An 18907-nucleotide genomic window follows, 5' to 3' on the forward strand; every position below is an offset into this window, starting at 1 on the left:
CTGGGACTCTTATTTTGAAATGTCTTCACTCTTCTACTAGACGCTGCTGGTGCAAAGCATTTTTTATTAGACTGCAGATCGAAATAAAATAATACTTGATATTACTTTTAAAATGAGAGAAATCAATGCGGTTTCAGGACGATCAGTGAGTTCCCGTTTCACCATTACTGCTAATACATGCCCAAATTCAAGACTTCTTAAATGACATGAAGACTTTTGTTATCCAGTTTTTAATGTTGTTCATGTGTCTATGTGGTGTTTTTATAAGTCGACAGCATTGCTGAGTGTTTTCTCCTTAAAACTGCAGCGAACCAAAGACAGTCTCAAAAACACTCGCTGGCGTTTCTGACGTCACACACTACCTTGTAACCAATCAGGTGAACGAGTGGATCTCTGAGCTGAGTGAATGAGTGGAGGCGGGGCTCATTTGCATATTTATAGAACCGTGTATACTAAATGAGGCAAGGGTGTCGGGTTACATTCAAGCTATTTTAAGGCATTATTTAAATAGAATTATGCATTATTAAACGTTTACATTAGTCATTTTGGTGATCAAATATGATTACAGGGCGACTTTAGGATATTTCAGACTTTTTATGACCATACAAATGGGTTCATTTTTCCCTTCAAACAGCGGTGAGAAGAAATGATTTTGAGACTGACCTTGAATTTGTTGCCTACACTGATGAAGCTCAGTTTGCCAGCCTTCTGCTTGGTGTCTTTGGAGTGGTTGGAGTTCTCGAAGAGCTCGCCGATGAACTTATCCTTCGACTCGCTCACCAGACACGCCAACGACATGTGGAGAGCGTCGTTATTCTTCTCCACAAACTGAGTCTGAAAGACGGGGGAAAAAACGTCTATCACATACTTGTATCACAATACACTGTTCTAGGAAGCAGATCAACAGAATTATCTGGAATAAATGAACACAAGAGTTAGTGAAGTAGTGATTTTAAGAGAGTGTTGATTCTAGGAATGTTACGGTGAGGAAATTTTCACAACGGTAAATTAACTGTGACAACAACAGTATTACTGATAACACCGGGTCGCTTTTCACTTTCACTTGCAGGCATTCATTTATTTTTTATACATTTTAATATCAGTTTTAGTAGTCTAAGGCCCTGTTTACCCATGGTTATTATGATGTGTTTTGGCCAATTGGATAAAAAGTGTAATAGAGGTGTAAACAGGGTGTAACATGTTTTGAGCTTGTCCACTTCCAGAGGTAGCTGAGAAATATGGAAGCTTGTTTCCGCCATAGAATGAGAAATATAAAAGGTAATTGCGACTTTTTTTTATCACAATTGCGAGTTTACTTCTCGCAATTCTGACATTATTTCTCAGAATTGTGAGATGGAGTCAGAATTGCGTGATATAAAGTCGCAATTGCGTGATATAAAGTCAGAATTGAGAGATTTAAACTATTCCGAGTCTTTTTTCCCCTTAGAATTGGCCTGATAAGTCGCAATTGCGAGTTTATATCTCACAATTCTGAGAAAAGATGTCAGAATTGACATATAAACTCACAATAATGTGTTAAAAAGTCACAATTGCGATATAAAGTCAGAATTGTGAGATAAAAAGTCGCACTTCTGTCTTTTTTTTCTCAGAATTGCAACTTTATATCACCCAATTCAGACTTTTTTTTCTCACAGTTGCGAGTTTACATCACACAATTCTGACTTTATATCTCGCAATTCTGACTTTATAACTCGCAATTCTGACTTTATAACTCGCAATTCTGACTTTATAACTCGCAATTGTGACTTTTTATCATGCAATTCTGACTTTATATCTCGCAATTCTGACTTTATAACTCGCAATTGTGACTTTTTATCTTGCAATTCTGACTTTATATCTCGCAATTCTGACTTTATAACTTGCAATTGTGACTTTATGTCTCGCAATTGTGACTTTTTATCATGCAGTTCTGACTTTATAACTCGCAATTGTGACTTTATATCTCGCAATTCTGACTTTATAACTCGCAATTCTGACTTTATATCTCGCAATTGTGACTTTTTATCATGCAATTCTGACTATAACTCGCAATTGTGACTTTTTATCATGCAATTCTGACTTTATAACTCGCAATTGTGACTTTATATCTCGCAATTCTGACTTTATATCTCGCAATTCTGACTTTATATCTCGCAATTCTGACTTTATAACTTGCAATTGTGACTTTTTATCATGCAATTCTGACTTTATATCTCGCAATTCTGACTTTATATCTCGCAATTCTGACTTTATAACTCGCAATTGTGACTTTATATCATGCAATTCTGACTTTATATCTCGCAATTCTGACTTTATATCTCGCAATTCTGACTTTATAACTCACAATTGTGACTTTTTATCATGCAATTCTGACTTTATATCTCGCAATTCTGACTTTATATCTCGCAATTCTGACTTTATAACTCGCAATTGTGACTTTTTATCATGCAATTCTGACTTTATATCTCGCAATTCTGACTTTATATCTCGCAATTCTGACTTTATATCTCGCAATTCTGACTTTATATCTCGCAATTGTGACTTTATATCTCGCAATTCTGACTTTATATCTCGCAATTGTGACTTTATATCTCGCAATTCTGACTTTATAACTTGCAATTGTGACTTTTTATCATGCAATTCTGACTTTATAACTCGCAATTGTGACTTTATATCTCGCAATTCTGACTTTATATCTCACAATTCTGACTTTATATCTCGCAATTGTGACTTTTTATCATGCAATTCTGACTATAACTCGCAATTGTGACTTTTTATCATGCAATTCTGACTTTATAACTCGCAATTGTGACTTTATATCTCGCAATTCTGACTTTATATCTCGCAATTCTGACTTTATATCTCGCAATTCTGACTTTATAACTTGCAATTGTGACTTTTTATCATGCAATTCTGACTTTATAACTCGCAATTCTGACTTTATAACTCGCAATTGTGACTTTTTATCTCGCAATTCTGACTTTATAACTCGCAATTCTGACTTTATATCACGCAATTCTGAGAAATAAAGTCAGAATTGCGAGATATAAACTCGAAATTGTGAGATAAAAAGTCAAAAAACGTACCAAACAAAAGGTTCTCTCTCCATTCCTTCCTGATTTCTAACACACGCTCACAGCGTTCGGCTGGTCTTGTGTCAGTTATATAAAGTCACAATTGCGAGATATAAAGTCAGAATTGTGAGATAAAAAGTCACACTTCTGTCTTTTTTTCTCAGAATTGCGACTTTATATCACCCAATTCGGACTTCTTTCCCTCACAGTTGCGAGTTTACATCTCACAATTCTGACTTTATATCTCGCAATTCTGACTTTATATCACTAAATTCTGACTTCATAACTCGCTATTGCGACTTTTTATCACACAATTCTGACTTTTTATCTCACAATTCTGAGAAATAAAGTCAGAATTGCGAGATATAAACTCGAAATTGTGAGAAAAAAAGTCAGAATTGTGAGATAAAAAGTCACAATTATTTATTTTATTTTTTTATTCAGTGGCGGAAACGAGCTTCCATAGAGAACACATTAGACCGGATTGCTTGCGTAGAGTAAACACTCATGTGGTCGAATGTGTTCAAACATCCACAAAACACCGTCTACTCTCCGTCTACTGACCTAATGCGGGAACATTATAGGAAGAGCGCTAGCCAGACGGGATTTAAACTTTGTCGGCTGAACACTCAAGTTTGGTTTGAAGATGAAAAACGTACCAAACAAAAGGTTCTCTCTCCATTCCTTCCTGATTTCTAACACACGCTCACAGCGTTCGGCTGGTCTTGTGTCAGTTAAACTAAAGCTGACACTGTCTGTGTGTTTTCCCGTCGTCCGGTCAAGTTTATATAAACTGCGTGAGTTGTCCATTAGATCGAAAGATCTGCAAAAACCCATTCATTTACCCGCCCATCTTCCCTCGAAGAAATCAGGACAGAAGTGTTTGAAAGTGGACAAAAGAAAAAATGTGTTTCTTTTAATCTAGTGTTTTGCACATGTTTCTGTAATGAGCAGGTTTATGGATAGAGCTTGGGTTAAACTGACCGTATATAAAATCAATGGAAGTCTATGCAATGTCCTCCCTAAATGTGTGTGTGTGTGTACCGTTTCATAGCACACTGCTCCAGCGAAGTGTCTTACGATGAAGCCCTCGTCGTCTCTGACGTTCCTGTGCACTGCCAGCTTGGACTTCCTGGGAACCTGTGAGACACGTGCGATATAAAAACTAAAGCCTCTAAACACGGAGCGAGACGCTGGCTTTGGGAAGCGCGACTCACAGTCAGGCGGAAATGCTCCTTGTGTTTGCTGTGGACGGTCTCAGTGAAGTGCTGGTCACTGGGTTGAGGTAGCCGGTTCTCTTCATCCAAGATGTCCAAGATGCCAACCAACTTCGACTCTACCAAGTCTGAACAGACGCAAACACAAAGGCAAACTCACGCACTCTTCAAGCACATTTAGGCAAACATCATATATGTGTGGCGTAGAGTCATGTTTAATGAGACGCAGACCTATACAGTCCTGATTATCCACGTAATGGACTTCATTGACTCCCAGACCTTCTTTCTGATACAGTTCCTGCTCCTGTTAACCAAACACAAAAGACAGACAAGACTCAGTCCAGCTGGTGCGTTATAATGGCTAATATCAATATTTTTTATCAGTGCACCACCAAAACATTCCTCCGTTTTGGTTGATTCTGTAAAAACTAAATTGTTATTTACAGCAAAATGCAGTTAAAGGGATAGTTCACCCAAAAATGAAAATTCTGTCAGTATTTACGAATAATAGGGCTGGGTATTGAGACAAATTTCACAATTCGATTCGATTTCGATTCACAAGCTTGCAATGCGATTCGGTTTCGATTCGATTCAATATTGATTATTTTGGATATCAGTTCCAATAAATGGCAATTTTTCTCAAGGAAATCAAATCTCTTAACTAATGCTGTAAACTGGGAGTCTAGTTGTAGGCTATAGGCTTCATCAGCCTAATATGAGGGTAATAATGAACTGTTTTGTAGCTATACAAACACTTAAATTACACTTTTATTTATTTTTTTAATAAGAAGATTATATGAAATATAAACATTTAAATGGTGGCTGTCATAAAAACTTGCCAGATTTATTCAAATATGCATTAATTATTGAAGAACATTAAGATTATAATGCATTTGTAATATGGTGTATATATGAAGAGTTCAGATGCAAAAGCCTCTAAGTGCCATTTGAAATTTTCTTCTAAAATGATCAATTTTTATCAAGCTTGTATATTTAAGTTCAGTAATTTCACTTAAATGGCAATGAAGATTACCTATTAATTGTCATTTAAGTAAAATTACTGAACTTAAATATGCAAGCTTGATAAAAATGGTCATTTTAGAAGAAAATTTCAAATGGCACTTAGAGGCTTTTGCATCTGAACTCTTCATATTTAGCAAAATGCTCCTCTCTAGAGTTATTTTTTCTAGCTGACTAACGAGTTTATGTGGGTTTTCTGAGGTAAATATGACGATACATGACATTGATTACAAGCTGTTTAACTGACGTCTTTCCACGGTTGAAACGCTGATTGAGCGAATCAATGTGACATGATCCGGATTTCGATAAGTTGTAGTCTATCTTTAACACACTTTCAGATGCTCATTCATGTTTATTTGGCGCTGTGACTGGTATTATTAAGCCGGAAGAGAGATCAGCGCTGCTGCTTCTCTGGAGCTGCTCCAGAGTGATCTCACGCCACAGCGCCAAAACGCTATTTATGTTTTTGAATTTCTAAAGAAAATGGACGTAATTTGAAAATTGAGACTTTGTTTCATATCAATAGTAAAAAAGGACAAAGATTATTGTGATTTTTTGGATGTGCGCAGCCGCGATACAATGTCCCATTCATTCAAATGAAACAGGATGACTAATCGATTCTTGAGATTAAATAATCGATATCGGTCCGTAAAAAATGAGAATCGATTAATATCGAGAAATTGATATTTATTACCCAGCCCTAACGAATAATATATCATGAATTAAGATATTTTTGATGAAATCTCAGAGCTGGATCACTCCTCCATACTAGTCCATAGGCTTCTTGACGGATTGAAACTTGCCGGCCTCGAAAAGTAATTAAAGACATTGTTACAATAAGGGACTACAGTGGCTCAATCTTAAGTTTATCAAATGACGAGAACACATTTTGGACGCAAAAACAAACATAAATAACGACTTTATTTCAACTATTCATTTACTTCTCTATCTGCCTCGAGTCAGGTTACTAGTTTAACAGCGTAAGATCTGTTGTTGTACGTCACACGCATCACACACATGACCAGCGTCGGAAAATAGTGAGCCTACGTGTGACTGACTAGAGTCCATAGAGAAGGAAGAGAAAAGTTGAAATAAAGTCTTTGGGGGGGGGGGGGGGGGGGGGGAGGACGACGACGACTATTTTAACGATGTCTTTAATAACTTTTTGAGGCCGGCAAGTTTCAAATCCTCAAGAAGCCTATGGACTAGTATGGAGGAGTGAAACAACTCTCAGATTTCGTCAAAAATATCTTAATTCGTGTTCGAAGATGAACGAAGGTCTTACGGGGTTGGAACAACATGAGGGTGAGTAAATACAGAAAGAATTTTCATTTCTGGGTGAACCAACCCTTTAAGTTGTAAAACACCCATAATCATGAGTAAAAGAACAAGCAAAGACATAAAAATGAATAAATGATTGAATAATTCTGTTTTGTTTGACACATTTTAAGATGACATCTGTATAAAACGGTCGTTCTCAAATTCTGTTGAATTAGTTTCTGCGTTGTATTTTTGGTGTTGTTCTGTTTAATTCGATGAACACTGGAAGTGACTTGCTGATTCCTATTCGAGTCATTTCATTCTCACTTTTCAGTTTGTTGCGGTTGACGAATGTATTTTGAAAATTCTCCATGTGAATATTTACAATGTTATATTTTTGTATGGGAAAAAATAAATAAATCAGAAATGTTTGTCGGAAGGGTTTTGCCACAAAGGCGATACGTACATGTATGTGATATACAGTACTGTATGAATCATCATTTTTTATGAACGCTATATGAATACGGCAACACAAACACATAACGCAACAGGAATATCTGCAGACATACACTACTGTTCAAAAGATGTCTGTTAAAGATCACTTCATCTGGAAACTATCTGCTGTTTGCTAACATCTGATAGACATCTTTAAGATGTCAGTTTAACATGCTTTCTAAATAATTACATCTTAAAGACATCTTCTAAACGTCTATTTGACATCTGACAGGAAACGTCCTATAGACGACGTATTGCAGATGAGCAAACACTGTAAAAAATACGTCTTCCAGATGTAAACACACATCAAATAGACGTCTCTGGGATGCTATCAGGGAATATATCAATTTAAAATAAGATGTTTTTTTTTTTTATGTGAACAATGTAAAATGTCATTATTCCTGTGATCAAAGCATTATTACTCCAGTCTTCTGTGTCACATGATCCTTCAGAAATCACTCTATAATATGACGATCTGATGCTCAAGAAACATTTCTGATTATTATCAATGACGAAAACAGTGGTGCCACTTCATATTTTTGAGGAAATTGTGTGTATATATGTATATATATTAGGGCTGTGCAAAAATTAATTGCGAATAATCGCATCCAAAATAAAAGTCTGCGTTTACATAATATATTTGTGTGTGCTGTATATAATTATTTTGTATGTATAAATACCTATGCATGCATGTATATACATTTAAGAATTATTTGCGCTTAAATTCTGTGTGTATATATATATATATATATATATATATATAAATACATAATCTATATTATATAAATATAAATATTTTATATATGAATAACACATTTTCTTAAATATATACATGCATGTGTTTGTATTTATATATACAAAATAATTATATACAGCACACACAAATATATTATGTAAACACAGACTTTTATTTTGGATGCGATTAATCGCAATTAATTTTTAAACAGCCCTAATATATATATATATATATATATATATATATATATATAGATATATATGTGTGTGTGTGTGTGTGTAGTTTTATTTCTTCAAAATTCTTTGAGGAATAAAAAGTTCTAAAGAACCACATTTTTTATTTTTTTCCAGTAATGTTATAAAACATTATAAATATCTGTACTGTCAATTTGGATCAGTTCAATGCATCCTTGCTAATAGGTATTCATTTATTGGTAAGCATTTTTTTAATAAGGTCTCAAATCCATTTTTTAATTAGTGTATGGAATATAATATTAAAGAAAATGCAGTGGGAAGATAATGACAGTAGCTTTAATATGCACAAAGGTCGGATGTTCTAAAAATAGGTGTGTGTGAGTTGTGAAGGTCTCACCTCTTTGAGAATGCGCTCATTAAAGAACTGCTGCAGCTTCTCATTACAGTAGTTGATGCAGAACTGCTCGAAACTGTTGTGCTCAAAATACTCTGAGGGAAAGGAACAGAACAATTGGCTTTTACAGTTCGTTGGCTTCAATTCTGATATACAGAAAGCTAAATGGCAAATATTTCGTTACATTTTAGATGTTGTGCTAGTGTTTTTTTGTTGTTTTAAAGATTGAAAGTTCATCCACATGGCATTAAAGGAGTAGTTCACTTTAAAAAAAAAAACTTTTACTGATAATTTACTCACCCCCATGTCATCCAAGATGTCCATGTCTTTCTTTCTTCAGTCAAAAAGAAATGAAAGAAAGGTTTTTGATGAAAATATTCCAGCATTTTTCTCCATATAATGGACTTCAATGGGAACCAAACGGTTCAAGGTCCAAAAGACAGTTTCAGTGCAAACTGTTCAAAGAGCTTTAAACGATTCCAGACGATGAATAAGGAGCGAAACGATCGCTCAAGTTTTATGAGCTCAAATGCTCGCCTTGCTCGCGTTCGTGACTCTCCTGTTCGAACTGGTTCATTCAAATGAACGATTCTTTTTCTGAGTCAATTCGTTCATTTTGTTCGTTTCGTTCGTAGAATGAACCCAATGACACGAAAAAAAGATTTGGCAAATGAGCGATCGTTTCGCTTGATAAGACCCTTATTCATCGTCTGGAATCGTTTAAAGCCCTTTGAACAGTTTGCACTGAAACTCTCATTTGGACCTTGAACCGTTTGGTTCCCATTGAAGTCCATTATATGGAGAAAAATCCTGGAATGTTTTCATCAAAAACCTTAATTTCTTTTCAACTGAAGAAAGAAGCACATGGACATCTTGGATGACATGGGGGTGAGTAAATTATCAGCAAAAGATTTTTTTTTTTAAAGTGAACTACTCTTTTAATGGCTCAGGTGACTCAAAGACGGTCTCGTACCAAAGCCAGCGATGTCCAGCACACCGATGAAGTGAGCGGACGAGTCGAAGGGGAAGCACTGGTTGATTCTGGTGACCACGTGATCGAAGAGACGGCTGTAGATGGCTTTAGCCAGAGCGTCGCGTGCACTAGTGGCCTGCTCCACCTTCAGAGGAACCCTGCAGAAGACAACAAGAGCACCATTACACCATCCGTGTCTCTCACGCTGGCTGTTTAAACTACTCCAGAGAAGCTATTATCTCTGGTTAGGGATTTCCACCAGCGTCCACAGGCACGAGACGTGGCTCTTACTTGATGGCTGTGCCTTTGACGCCCCCTGCAGAGGTGAGCATGACCCTGGAGGTCAGACTGACCCGCAGATCTTCCTCATCCAGACCCAACAGCTCGGCACAGAACTGCAACGACTGGCCACACGTCTTCTTTAAGACACATCCCCCTGAGACACACACATCAACAGCAGTGCAGTGAGAGACCAACAATACACAGAAACATTTCCTAGATGCTTTTCTTCATTTTCATCAAGATCTCCTTTATAATTGACCTGATGTTTATTGTGAGGGAACGGTTATGTAATATATATGTATCAAATTTGCTAAATAAATCAAAAAAATAGATCTTACCCTACCTTATACAGTACACATTTGTTTTTCAATCATTGACTTCTAATGTTTTTATAGTAATGTATTATTTAGTATGTATTATTTATTTATTATGTATACACTAATGTATTATTTAGTATCTTTATTAAGTGACACTGTCATTGCGGGCATTCTCAAATTTCAGGTTGATATCCAAACCAGTGTTATTTTACTATTATCTATATACAAATTTATTCATATTTTGAATTCGCTTTTATTTTTATATTTTCTTTTTCTCACTTTTTAATTGAAGTAATTTTGTATTTCAGTTTAGTTTTTTATATTTCAGTTTTCGTAATTTTAGTACTTCAACTAATTTTATTTAGTTGCCAGATCAACATTTCTACTTTTGGTTTGAATTCTTAAGTTTGTTGTTTTTAAATCTAAAAATAAATAAAAAATAATAATAATACACAGTCGTGCTCACAATGAATAGCACCCCTGGTAAATATGATCAAAACTTTCTGTAAAAAATAAATCTGTTTTGTTCATCTTTTTGATCTTTCACTCAAAAAAAAAAAAAAAAAAAGCCAAAAATCGAACCTTTCATTGAAGTAAAATAATTGAATATGGGGGGAAACACATTATGAAATAAATGCTTTTCTCCAAAATACATTGGCCATAATTATTTGCCCCTTTTATTCAATACTTTTTCTAATCTCCATCTGCCAAGATACCAGCTCTGAGTCTTCTCCTATAATGCCTGAGTTTGGAAAACACCTGACCTGAGATCAGTGACCATTCATTCCTTCATACAGACTCTCTCCAGATCTGATTCCCAGATCCATGTTGGTGCTTCTTCTCTTCAGTTTACCCGACTCATTTTCTATATGGTTCAGGTCAGGGTCTGGGACGGTCATGGCAGAAGCGTCATTTTGTGCTCCGTAACAAATTTCTGTGTTGATTTTGATGTGTGTGTTGGACCGTTGTCCTGATGGAAGATCCAACCACGGCCCATTATAAGATTTCTAGCAGAAGCCGTCAGGTTGTGATTTTTTATCTGTTGATATTTGGTAGAATCCACAATGCCATGTATCGGAATAAGAAGTCCAGGACCTCCAGCAGAAAAATAGGCCCACAACATTAAAGATCCAATGGTATATTAAATTGTACAGGGATACTTTTTATCCTTGTGTGCACCAAACCCATCTAGTGTGTTTGCTGCCAAAAAGCTCTCTTTTTTTAGTTTCATCTGATGATCTGACCACAGAACCCTGAGCCGTTTGAAGATCCAGTCGTGTCTGACCACTGAATTCGCTGGAGTTTGTTTTTGGAGGAGTGAGGAACATTTTTCTTGGAACCCTCTTAAACAACATGTGGTGAAGTAGGGGTGGTTTGATTTTAAAAAAAAAATATATATATATATATACTGTATATATAGGCTTTCTGACCCCAAGAATAAACTAATCTCTGCAATTCTCCATCTGTGATCCTTGGAGAGTCTTTGCACACTGAAACTTTCCTCCTCGCTGCACATTAAGACAAAATAGACACACGTCCTCTTCCTGGCAGATTTCTAACATCTTTTTTTTTATTTCTTATTTATTGCCCTGATTGTCAAAATGGGAATTTTCAATTCTTTAGCTATTTTCTTACATCCACTTTCTATTTTTTGATGGTCAACAATCTTTTGATGCACATCAGAACTATAATCTCTGGTTTTACTCGTTGTGATGGATGATTAAGGGAATTTGGCCTTTGTGTTTCCTCATATTTAAACTCCTGTGAAACAGGAAGTCATAGCTGGACAATTTCAAGTCCCTAGTGTGCTAAAAAAATGTAAACATTAATGGGAATATCCTTCAGATATATTTTACACATAAAAAAAATCTAGGGGAGCCAAAAGTTGGAGAAAAGGATTTATTTAATAATGTGATTTGCCTCACTTTCAATTCGTTTACTTCAATGAAAGGTTAGATTATTTTGTGAATTTTTTGAATGAAAGATAAAAAAGGATAAACAATGCAGATTTATTTTTTACAGCCAGTTTTGATCATATTTACCAGGGGTGTCATTAATTCTGAGAATGACTGTATATATATATATTTATTTCACGTATTTCAAAAACGTATCTCACTTTATTTAACAGTTGCAACACTAATCCACACCTGGCTCAAGTGAGTTTTCAGTCAGAAACAACAGTCATAAGGAAAGCATTTCTTTTTAATGTAAAATAAACTAACAGCAACATGTTCTGTCTAACTGGTAAGTAAGAAACCAATTTTAGTGAAAACTAAACAGCTGGTTACAAATGTACTTTAGTTTGGATTATTTTCACTGTCGGCAGCTTTCAAAAAATAAACACAAAGTTAGCTGGTTGGTTGGTGTTTTAAAGGGGAAATGAAGCGGTGAATCAAGTTTACATGATTTACAAGATGGATTTCCAATATAATCAACAATTATATAAGAAACATTACAAATGTAAACATTTAGAAGAAAAAAAGAAAAAACTTCGTATCTTTCGCCGCCAGGGCGCCGCCATTGTGCAGGTGACGTCACGGGGTTGGTTGGCTCAAGTTTAACAGGCTCTGGGCATTGAAAATCGCGACATCAAACTGTGTTTATACCAGTGTTTTGACCGCGAACGACTAATGTTAGGTACAGATATTAGACAAAAAGACGACGTCTCATGTTATATGTTGACAAACTGCATATAGAAACATTGTTCGCGATGTCTGCCGTCAGATATTCCCGTCTCGTCAACACCATGTAAGTTACGTTGCTGTGTAGAACAGTCAGTGGTGGTTTGGGGTGGAGAGCGGGTTTGCAACGCTAACTTACCAGGTGTCAGTGTGGCTGTTGTCCTGCGATGCCCTCCGTGTCAGAGTCCATCTGTTGTCAAGAGGTTGATCTTGAGCATGTGTTGCGTGGTCAATTCTGCATCATCGGCGCGCACGTTTACCATGCTGTTAGACGTGTGGAAGCGGCGATGCTTTCCCTGAAGGAGACACTTTTTCCTAGTATATGTAGGCTGTAGCTAACGTTACTAGCACTACCAGTGCGAAAATATGGACGTTTCATTTCTCCTTTAACAAATACGTGCTAACTTACATGTTATTGACGAGACGGGAATATCTGACGGCAGACATCGCGAACAATGTTTCTATGTGCAGTTTGTCAACATATAACATGAGACGTCGTCTTTTTGTCTAATAACTGTACCTAACGTTAGTCGTTCGCGGTCAAAACACTGGTGTAAACACAGTTTGATGTCGCGATTTTCAATGCCCAGAGCCTGTTAAACTTGAGCCAACCAACCCCGTGACGTCAACTGCACAATGGCGGCGCCCTGGCGGCGAAAGATACAAAGTTTTTTCTTTTTTTCTTCTAAACGTTTACATTTGTAATGTTCCTTATATAATTATTGATTATATTGGAAATCCATCTTGTAAATCATGTAAACTTGATTCACCGCTTCATTTCCCCTTTAATGTCATGCCAGATCCCTTGGCTACCATAACGGTGAGTTAGAAGTAAAAATACTCTAAAAGAGCAATATAAAAGCCTACCTAAGATTTTAAAATGTAGCTTTAGTCAAAAACTCTAAAATGGATTCAAGGTTGCCCGTTTAAAGTGTTTGCGGAGCAGTGTGTGTGTGTAATAACGGTGTAGTAAGTATATTGAGGAGCTAGCTCTCCGTTTACCTGAGGTGCTTCCAGCCTCCTCGAAATCAATGTTTCCGAGGTGCAAAACCCCAGCCACCACCCTGAACAGGTTGAGCTTCTCCGTGTCGTCCAGACCGATCTTCTTCATGGCCACACACATTCGCTTAAAGTCAGCGTGATCGTCCAGCAGAGGGTCTTTCAGAGGACCGGCCTTCAGAAGCTGAGGAACAACGCTCAACTCAGACTCATGCATGTTGTCAGAACAGAAACATGTGAGCTTATGTTCGCTCATAAAGCACAGCCACTAGAATCAATTCAAGAATCAACCCTATACTGCATAACACCAACTCCTTTAAATATATCCACAAAGCTACATCGAGAAACTCGTGACTGTCGTAGTCTCCACGTCATTGCCTTCAGGTTGTCAACTGAGATCGAATCCAATATGCTTACATGCCGTTGTTGCCAAAGAAGTCAGACTTATCAGCCAGCGTCATCTACAGTTTCATACCAGAACTGGGTATTAAGTTCTTGAATTATCCAAGCGCAGCAGTGGAAGGTTTGGGATTCGTTTGGGCTCGATCCTCATCATCGTTGTGGCGGTCGTCTTTCGGAGGTGTGAAACATTCAGTGATGACGTCAAGTAAACTCAAACACAATCACGAGCCTGATGTAACTACATGTGGATATTTTTAAATGACATAAATTTTGCATCCCCCAAATGCCTGATAAATAAATGGACAGACAAATTGCTGGCATTATGAATGTGCCTTCTGTTAAAGTGATAGTTCACTTTCAAATTAATCTTTGATATGTTTTATCTTACCTCAAGGGCGTCCAAGATGTAGGTGTCTTTGTTTCCACAGTAGTTTCAAATTTTGATATTTTTAGGTCAAACCGTTCTTGTCTGTCAGTCATTTAATGGAGGTCTATGGTCACCACCTCAAAGAGCATGCACAGAGAAGTCCAGATTAAACATGATTTAATGACTCGTCAATGTAAGTACACATTGATGGCCTAAGACACGAAACGAGCGGTTTGTGTGAGAAAACCAACAGTATTTATATTGTTTTTACCTCTTGTAACCACAGCCACATCTAAGTGATCTGAGGGCGCGGGCGTTTTGTGACTGTGGTTACAAGAGGTAAAAACGATATAAATACTGTTCGTTTTCTCACACAAACCGCTCGTTTCATGTCCTTACATTGACGAGTCATCAAATCATGTTTAATCTGGACTTCTCTGCGCATGCTCTTTGAGGTGGTGACCATAGACCTCCATTATATGACTGACAGACAAGAACGGTTTGACCTAAAAATATCAAAATTTAAACTACTGCGGAAACAAAGACATCTACATCTTGGATGCCCTTGAGGTAAGATAAAACATATCAAAAATTAATTTCAAAGTGAACTATCCCTTTAAAAACATGTGACATTTGAAAGGAACCTGGTGGTACACTACTATCATTAACCTGAATCTTTAAAGTGCACTATGACTTGCTCAAAATAGAAATATTTTGGATCAAATCATAAACAGGAATATTAAGAGACGAGCATCCCGTTACCCTTATGGAAATGCAAGAAAAGCCAAAACAGGAGGGAAATGGCAGTTTAGCTCCCAATAAATGAAAGTAACTTCCCATTTTTACAAGACCTGGGTCAAATACATTTCACATGGTTTTTTTTTTGTGTGTTTTTTGAGAATTTAAGTGCTACGTGGCCACGGCAGGAACATGCCGTAAAATTGGATATAATGCAAGAAGGTTAATATGTAACTCAAGTAAAATATTCCTTCAAGTTTGTTAACTAAAGGAACAAGGAAACGATGAGAACCGATTAAAGCTAGTAAACCCACATTCCAAATGGCACAATATTATCATTGTCCTCCAAGAAATACATTGGACCCAGGTCATGTATTTATATCACAAAAGGAGAGAAGAAAACCAAAGTCCCACTGATTGCACAACACACATATTCACCTGCCCATCCTTTGATGAATCAACGACACACAAACACACACACACACACAACCATAGACAACGATGATTAGTGCAGTGATTAGATTAGTACACAATCATGCATCAATTATAAACAATTCGATATACATGGCCATAAGCAACCAAACACTAGTGTAGACATTCGACAAAGGCATATCAGTGCTGGGGCGTATCGTGCCCAAATCAACAGCGAATCACCAGAGACTCTTCTTCCCACGTCACCAATGGCCCTATTGCACCCTCAATCCCAAACTTAGAAAGCTGAATATTTTAAAAATGACAAAACTATGAATTATTTCCAGTAAAATCAATCAATTTTACATGTTTGGTGTGAAAACATGTCAAAGTGGAGGATAAGAATGCTGAAATTGCTTTCCATTGGAATTTACATCGTTAACTAAAACGCAACACATCTTTGCTGTTAACTTTTACAGTGCATAGTAACCCTGCATTACAGTTCTAAGCCGCATTGATGGCAGTTCCTCTGATTATACAGAACATTGATGGAAAATAAATGCATTACCTCTGGACTCTTGCGGTTTTGAGGAATCAGCTTCTCCGAATCCTTGGTAGAGAAGTACCTTGTGCATCCTCGACATAGATACTAGATGGAAAAAAACGTGTACAATAAACATGGTTTAGCTAACAGATATCTATGACAATTTCAATAATACAAATTCAACACTTTGCAATCATGATCAACCTGAATATGCCAAATAATAATGTCATGCTAATATAACACAAATTAAAAGAGTAGTTCACTTTTGAAAAAACTTTTGCTGATAATTTACTCACCCCCATGTCATCCAAGATGTCCACGTCTTTCTTTCTTCAGTCGAAAAAAAAAATTAAGGTTTTTGATGAAAACATTCTAAGATTTTCTCCATATAATGCACTTCAATGGGAACCAAACGCTTCAAGGTTCAAATGAGAGTTTCATTGCAAACTGTTCAAAGGGCTTTAAATGATTCCAGACGATGAATAAGGGACTTATCAAGCGAAACGATCGCTCATTTAAGAAAAAAAAGTTTAAGTTTTGTAAGCTCAAAAATGGTCGCCTTGCTCTGCTCTGTGTTGAACGAATATTTATCAAAATGAACGAATCTTTTTTTTTTTCAACGAATGAAACGAACGAATTGACTCGGAAAAAGATTTCGAACAGGAGAGTAAGGCGAGTAATTGGGCTTATAAAACTTAAACTTATTTATTTATTTATTAAATAAGCGATCGTTTCGCTTGATAAGACCCTTATTCATCGTCTGGAAGCGTTTAAAGCCCTTTGAACAGTTCGCATTTTGCACTGAAACTGTCTTTTGGACCTTGAACAGTTTGGTTCCCATTGAAGTCCATTATATGGAGAAAAATCCTGGAATGTTTTCATCAAAAACCTTAATTTCTTTTCGACTGAAGAAAGAATGACATGGACATCTTGGATGACATGTGGGTGAGTAAACTATCAGCAAAAGTTTTTTGAAAAGTGAACTACTCCTTTAAGAACAGACATGTGCCTGTCATAAGTGGGATGCAAATTCAAAAATATATGTTCAAGAAGCCAAATGTCAAAAGAAAGTGGTTTGTTAATATGTTTAATGACAAAGCATACACCAATCCACTGATAATATGCTGATAACTCCCAGAAATCAGCTTAATGAATTACCCCGTCAACCCGGTTAACATGCAAACCATAAACCTGGCAATGCAAGTAAACCACCTTTACAAGACTTCATTAAGAAATCAGGTTATTCCCCGGGATTGAGGTCAGAACCTAACTATTCGTGTCTCTGATTTAGAGGAATCCATTTTTATGTCAGTTTTGATGTTAATTAAAGCATTAAAAACCCAAGAGTATTCCAAAATATCAGCGAGAAGCTCACAGACCCATATTCTCTTCTTACACAGTTACGGATTGACACAGCATTTGAACTGCAGCACTTCTGCACAAGATGAGAACACTTCTCAGGTCAAAAATCGATTGGTTTACGCTTAAGCTGTTTATGACCATACTCCGGTAAAGGAAAACGGGTTAATGCCTTTACATTAGCTTGTGCATTGATGGATTGGGTTAAGAACATTAATGTAAACACTCATTATTGAGTCATTTAGACCCCGTTTACACCTGTTATTAAGATGTGTTTTGTCGACAAATAGACGAGGGAGACACATTCCCATTCACACCTGGTGTTTAATCCATCTCTTTTGTCCGCTTTCAAACACTTCTGTCCTGATTTCTTCGAGCGGAGGGTCTATGGGCGGGTAAAAGTTTTTTTGTTTTTTTTTTAGATCTTTCAATCTAATGGACAAAATAAGCTCATGCAATTTACATATGCATGTTAAGAGTATTCAGAGTAGGACTGTCAAACGATTAATCGCGATTAATCGCATCCAAAATAAAAGTTTGTGTTACATAATATATGTGGGTGCACTGTGTATAATTATTTTATATATATATATATATATATATATATATATATATATATATATGAAGAGTTCAGATGCAAAAGCCTCTAAGTGCCATTTGAAATTTTCTTCTAGAATGATCATTTTTATCAAGCTTGTATATTTAAGTTCAAGATTTCACTTAAATGGCAATGATAATTACCTATTAATTGTTATTTAAGTGAAATTACTGAACTTATATATACAAGTTTGATAAAAATCATCATTAAAGAAGAAAATTTCAAATGGCATTTAGAGGCTTTTGCATCTGAAGTCTTCATATATATATATATATAAATAAATAAATAAACATCTTTAAGAATTTTTTATTTTAGAAAATATATTTAAGAAATATTTTCATGTATATAGATTTATATATGTCAAACGATTAATCGCATCTAAAATAAAAGTTTGTGTTACATAATATACGTCGGTGCACTGTGTATAATTATTTTATATATATATATATATATATATATAAATAAATACACATCTTTAAGAATTTTTTATTTTAGAAATTATATTTAAGAAATTTTCATGTATATAGATTTATATATAATTTATATTATTCTTAAACATACAAGCATGTGTGTATGTATGTGTATATATATATATATATATATATATATATATATGAAGAGTTCAGATGCAAAAGCCTCTAAATGCCATTTGAAATTTTCTTCTTTAATGATGATTTTTATCAAACTTGTATATTTAAGTTCAGTAATTTCACTTAAATAACAATTAATAGGTAATTATCATTGCCATTTAAGTGAAATCACTGAACTTAAATATACAAGCTTGATAAAAATGATCATTCTAGAAGAAAATTTCAAATGGCACTTAGAGGCTTTTGCATCTGAACT

The 18907-nt window shown here is 35.8% G+C and overlaps 1 protein-coding gene across 7 annotated transcripts in view; it reads right to left on the reverse strand.

The window, feature by feature from the left end:
- The window catches only part of myo6a (myosin VIa), an 87816-nt gene that overhangs the window by 24839 nt on the left and 44070 nt on the right, over positions 1-18907 (reverse strand). For all 7 annotated transcript variants that reach the window (XM_089118365.1, XM_089118363.1, XM_089118360.1 and 4 more), the window contains exons 10-18: positions 16129-16209; positions 13646-13826; positions 9655-9799; positions 9364-9521; positions 8394-8485; positions 4523-4595; positions 4292-4419; positions 4119-4214; positions 664-834 (exon numbers count right to left, since the gene is read on the reverse strand). In XM_089118365.1, coding sequence (XP_088974491.1) covers positions 664-834; positions 4119-4214; positions 4292-4419; positions 4523-4595; positions 8394-8485; positions 9364-9521; positions 9655-9799; positions 13646-13826; positions 16129-16209 — 1125 coding nt within the window. The remainder of the gene's footprint in view (positions 1-663; positions 835-4118; positions 4215-4291; positions 4420-4522; positions 4596-8393; positions 8486-9363; positions 9522-9654; positions 9800-13645; positions 13827-16128; positions 16210-18907) is intronic.

Source organism: Pimephales promelas, chromosome 13 (assembly GCF_988280905.1).
Source record: "Pimephales promelas chromosome 13, fPimPro1.hap1.1, whole genome shotgun sequence".
Classification (NCBI taxonomy): Eukaryota; Metazoa; Chordata; class Actinopteri; order Cypriniformes; family Leuciscidae; genus Pimephales; species Pimephales promelas.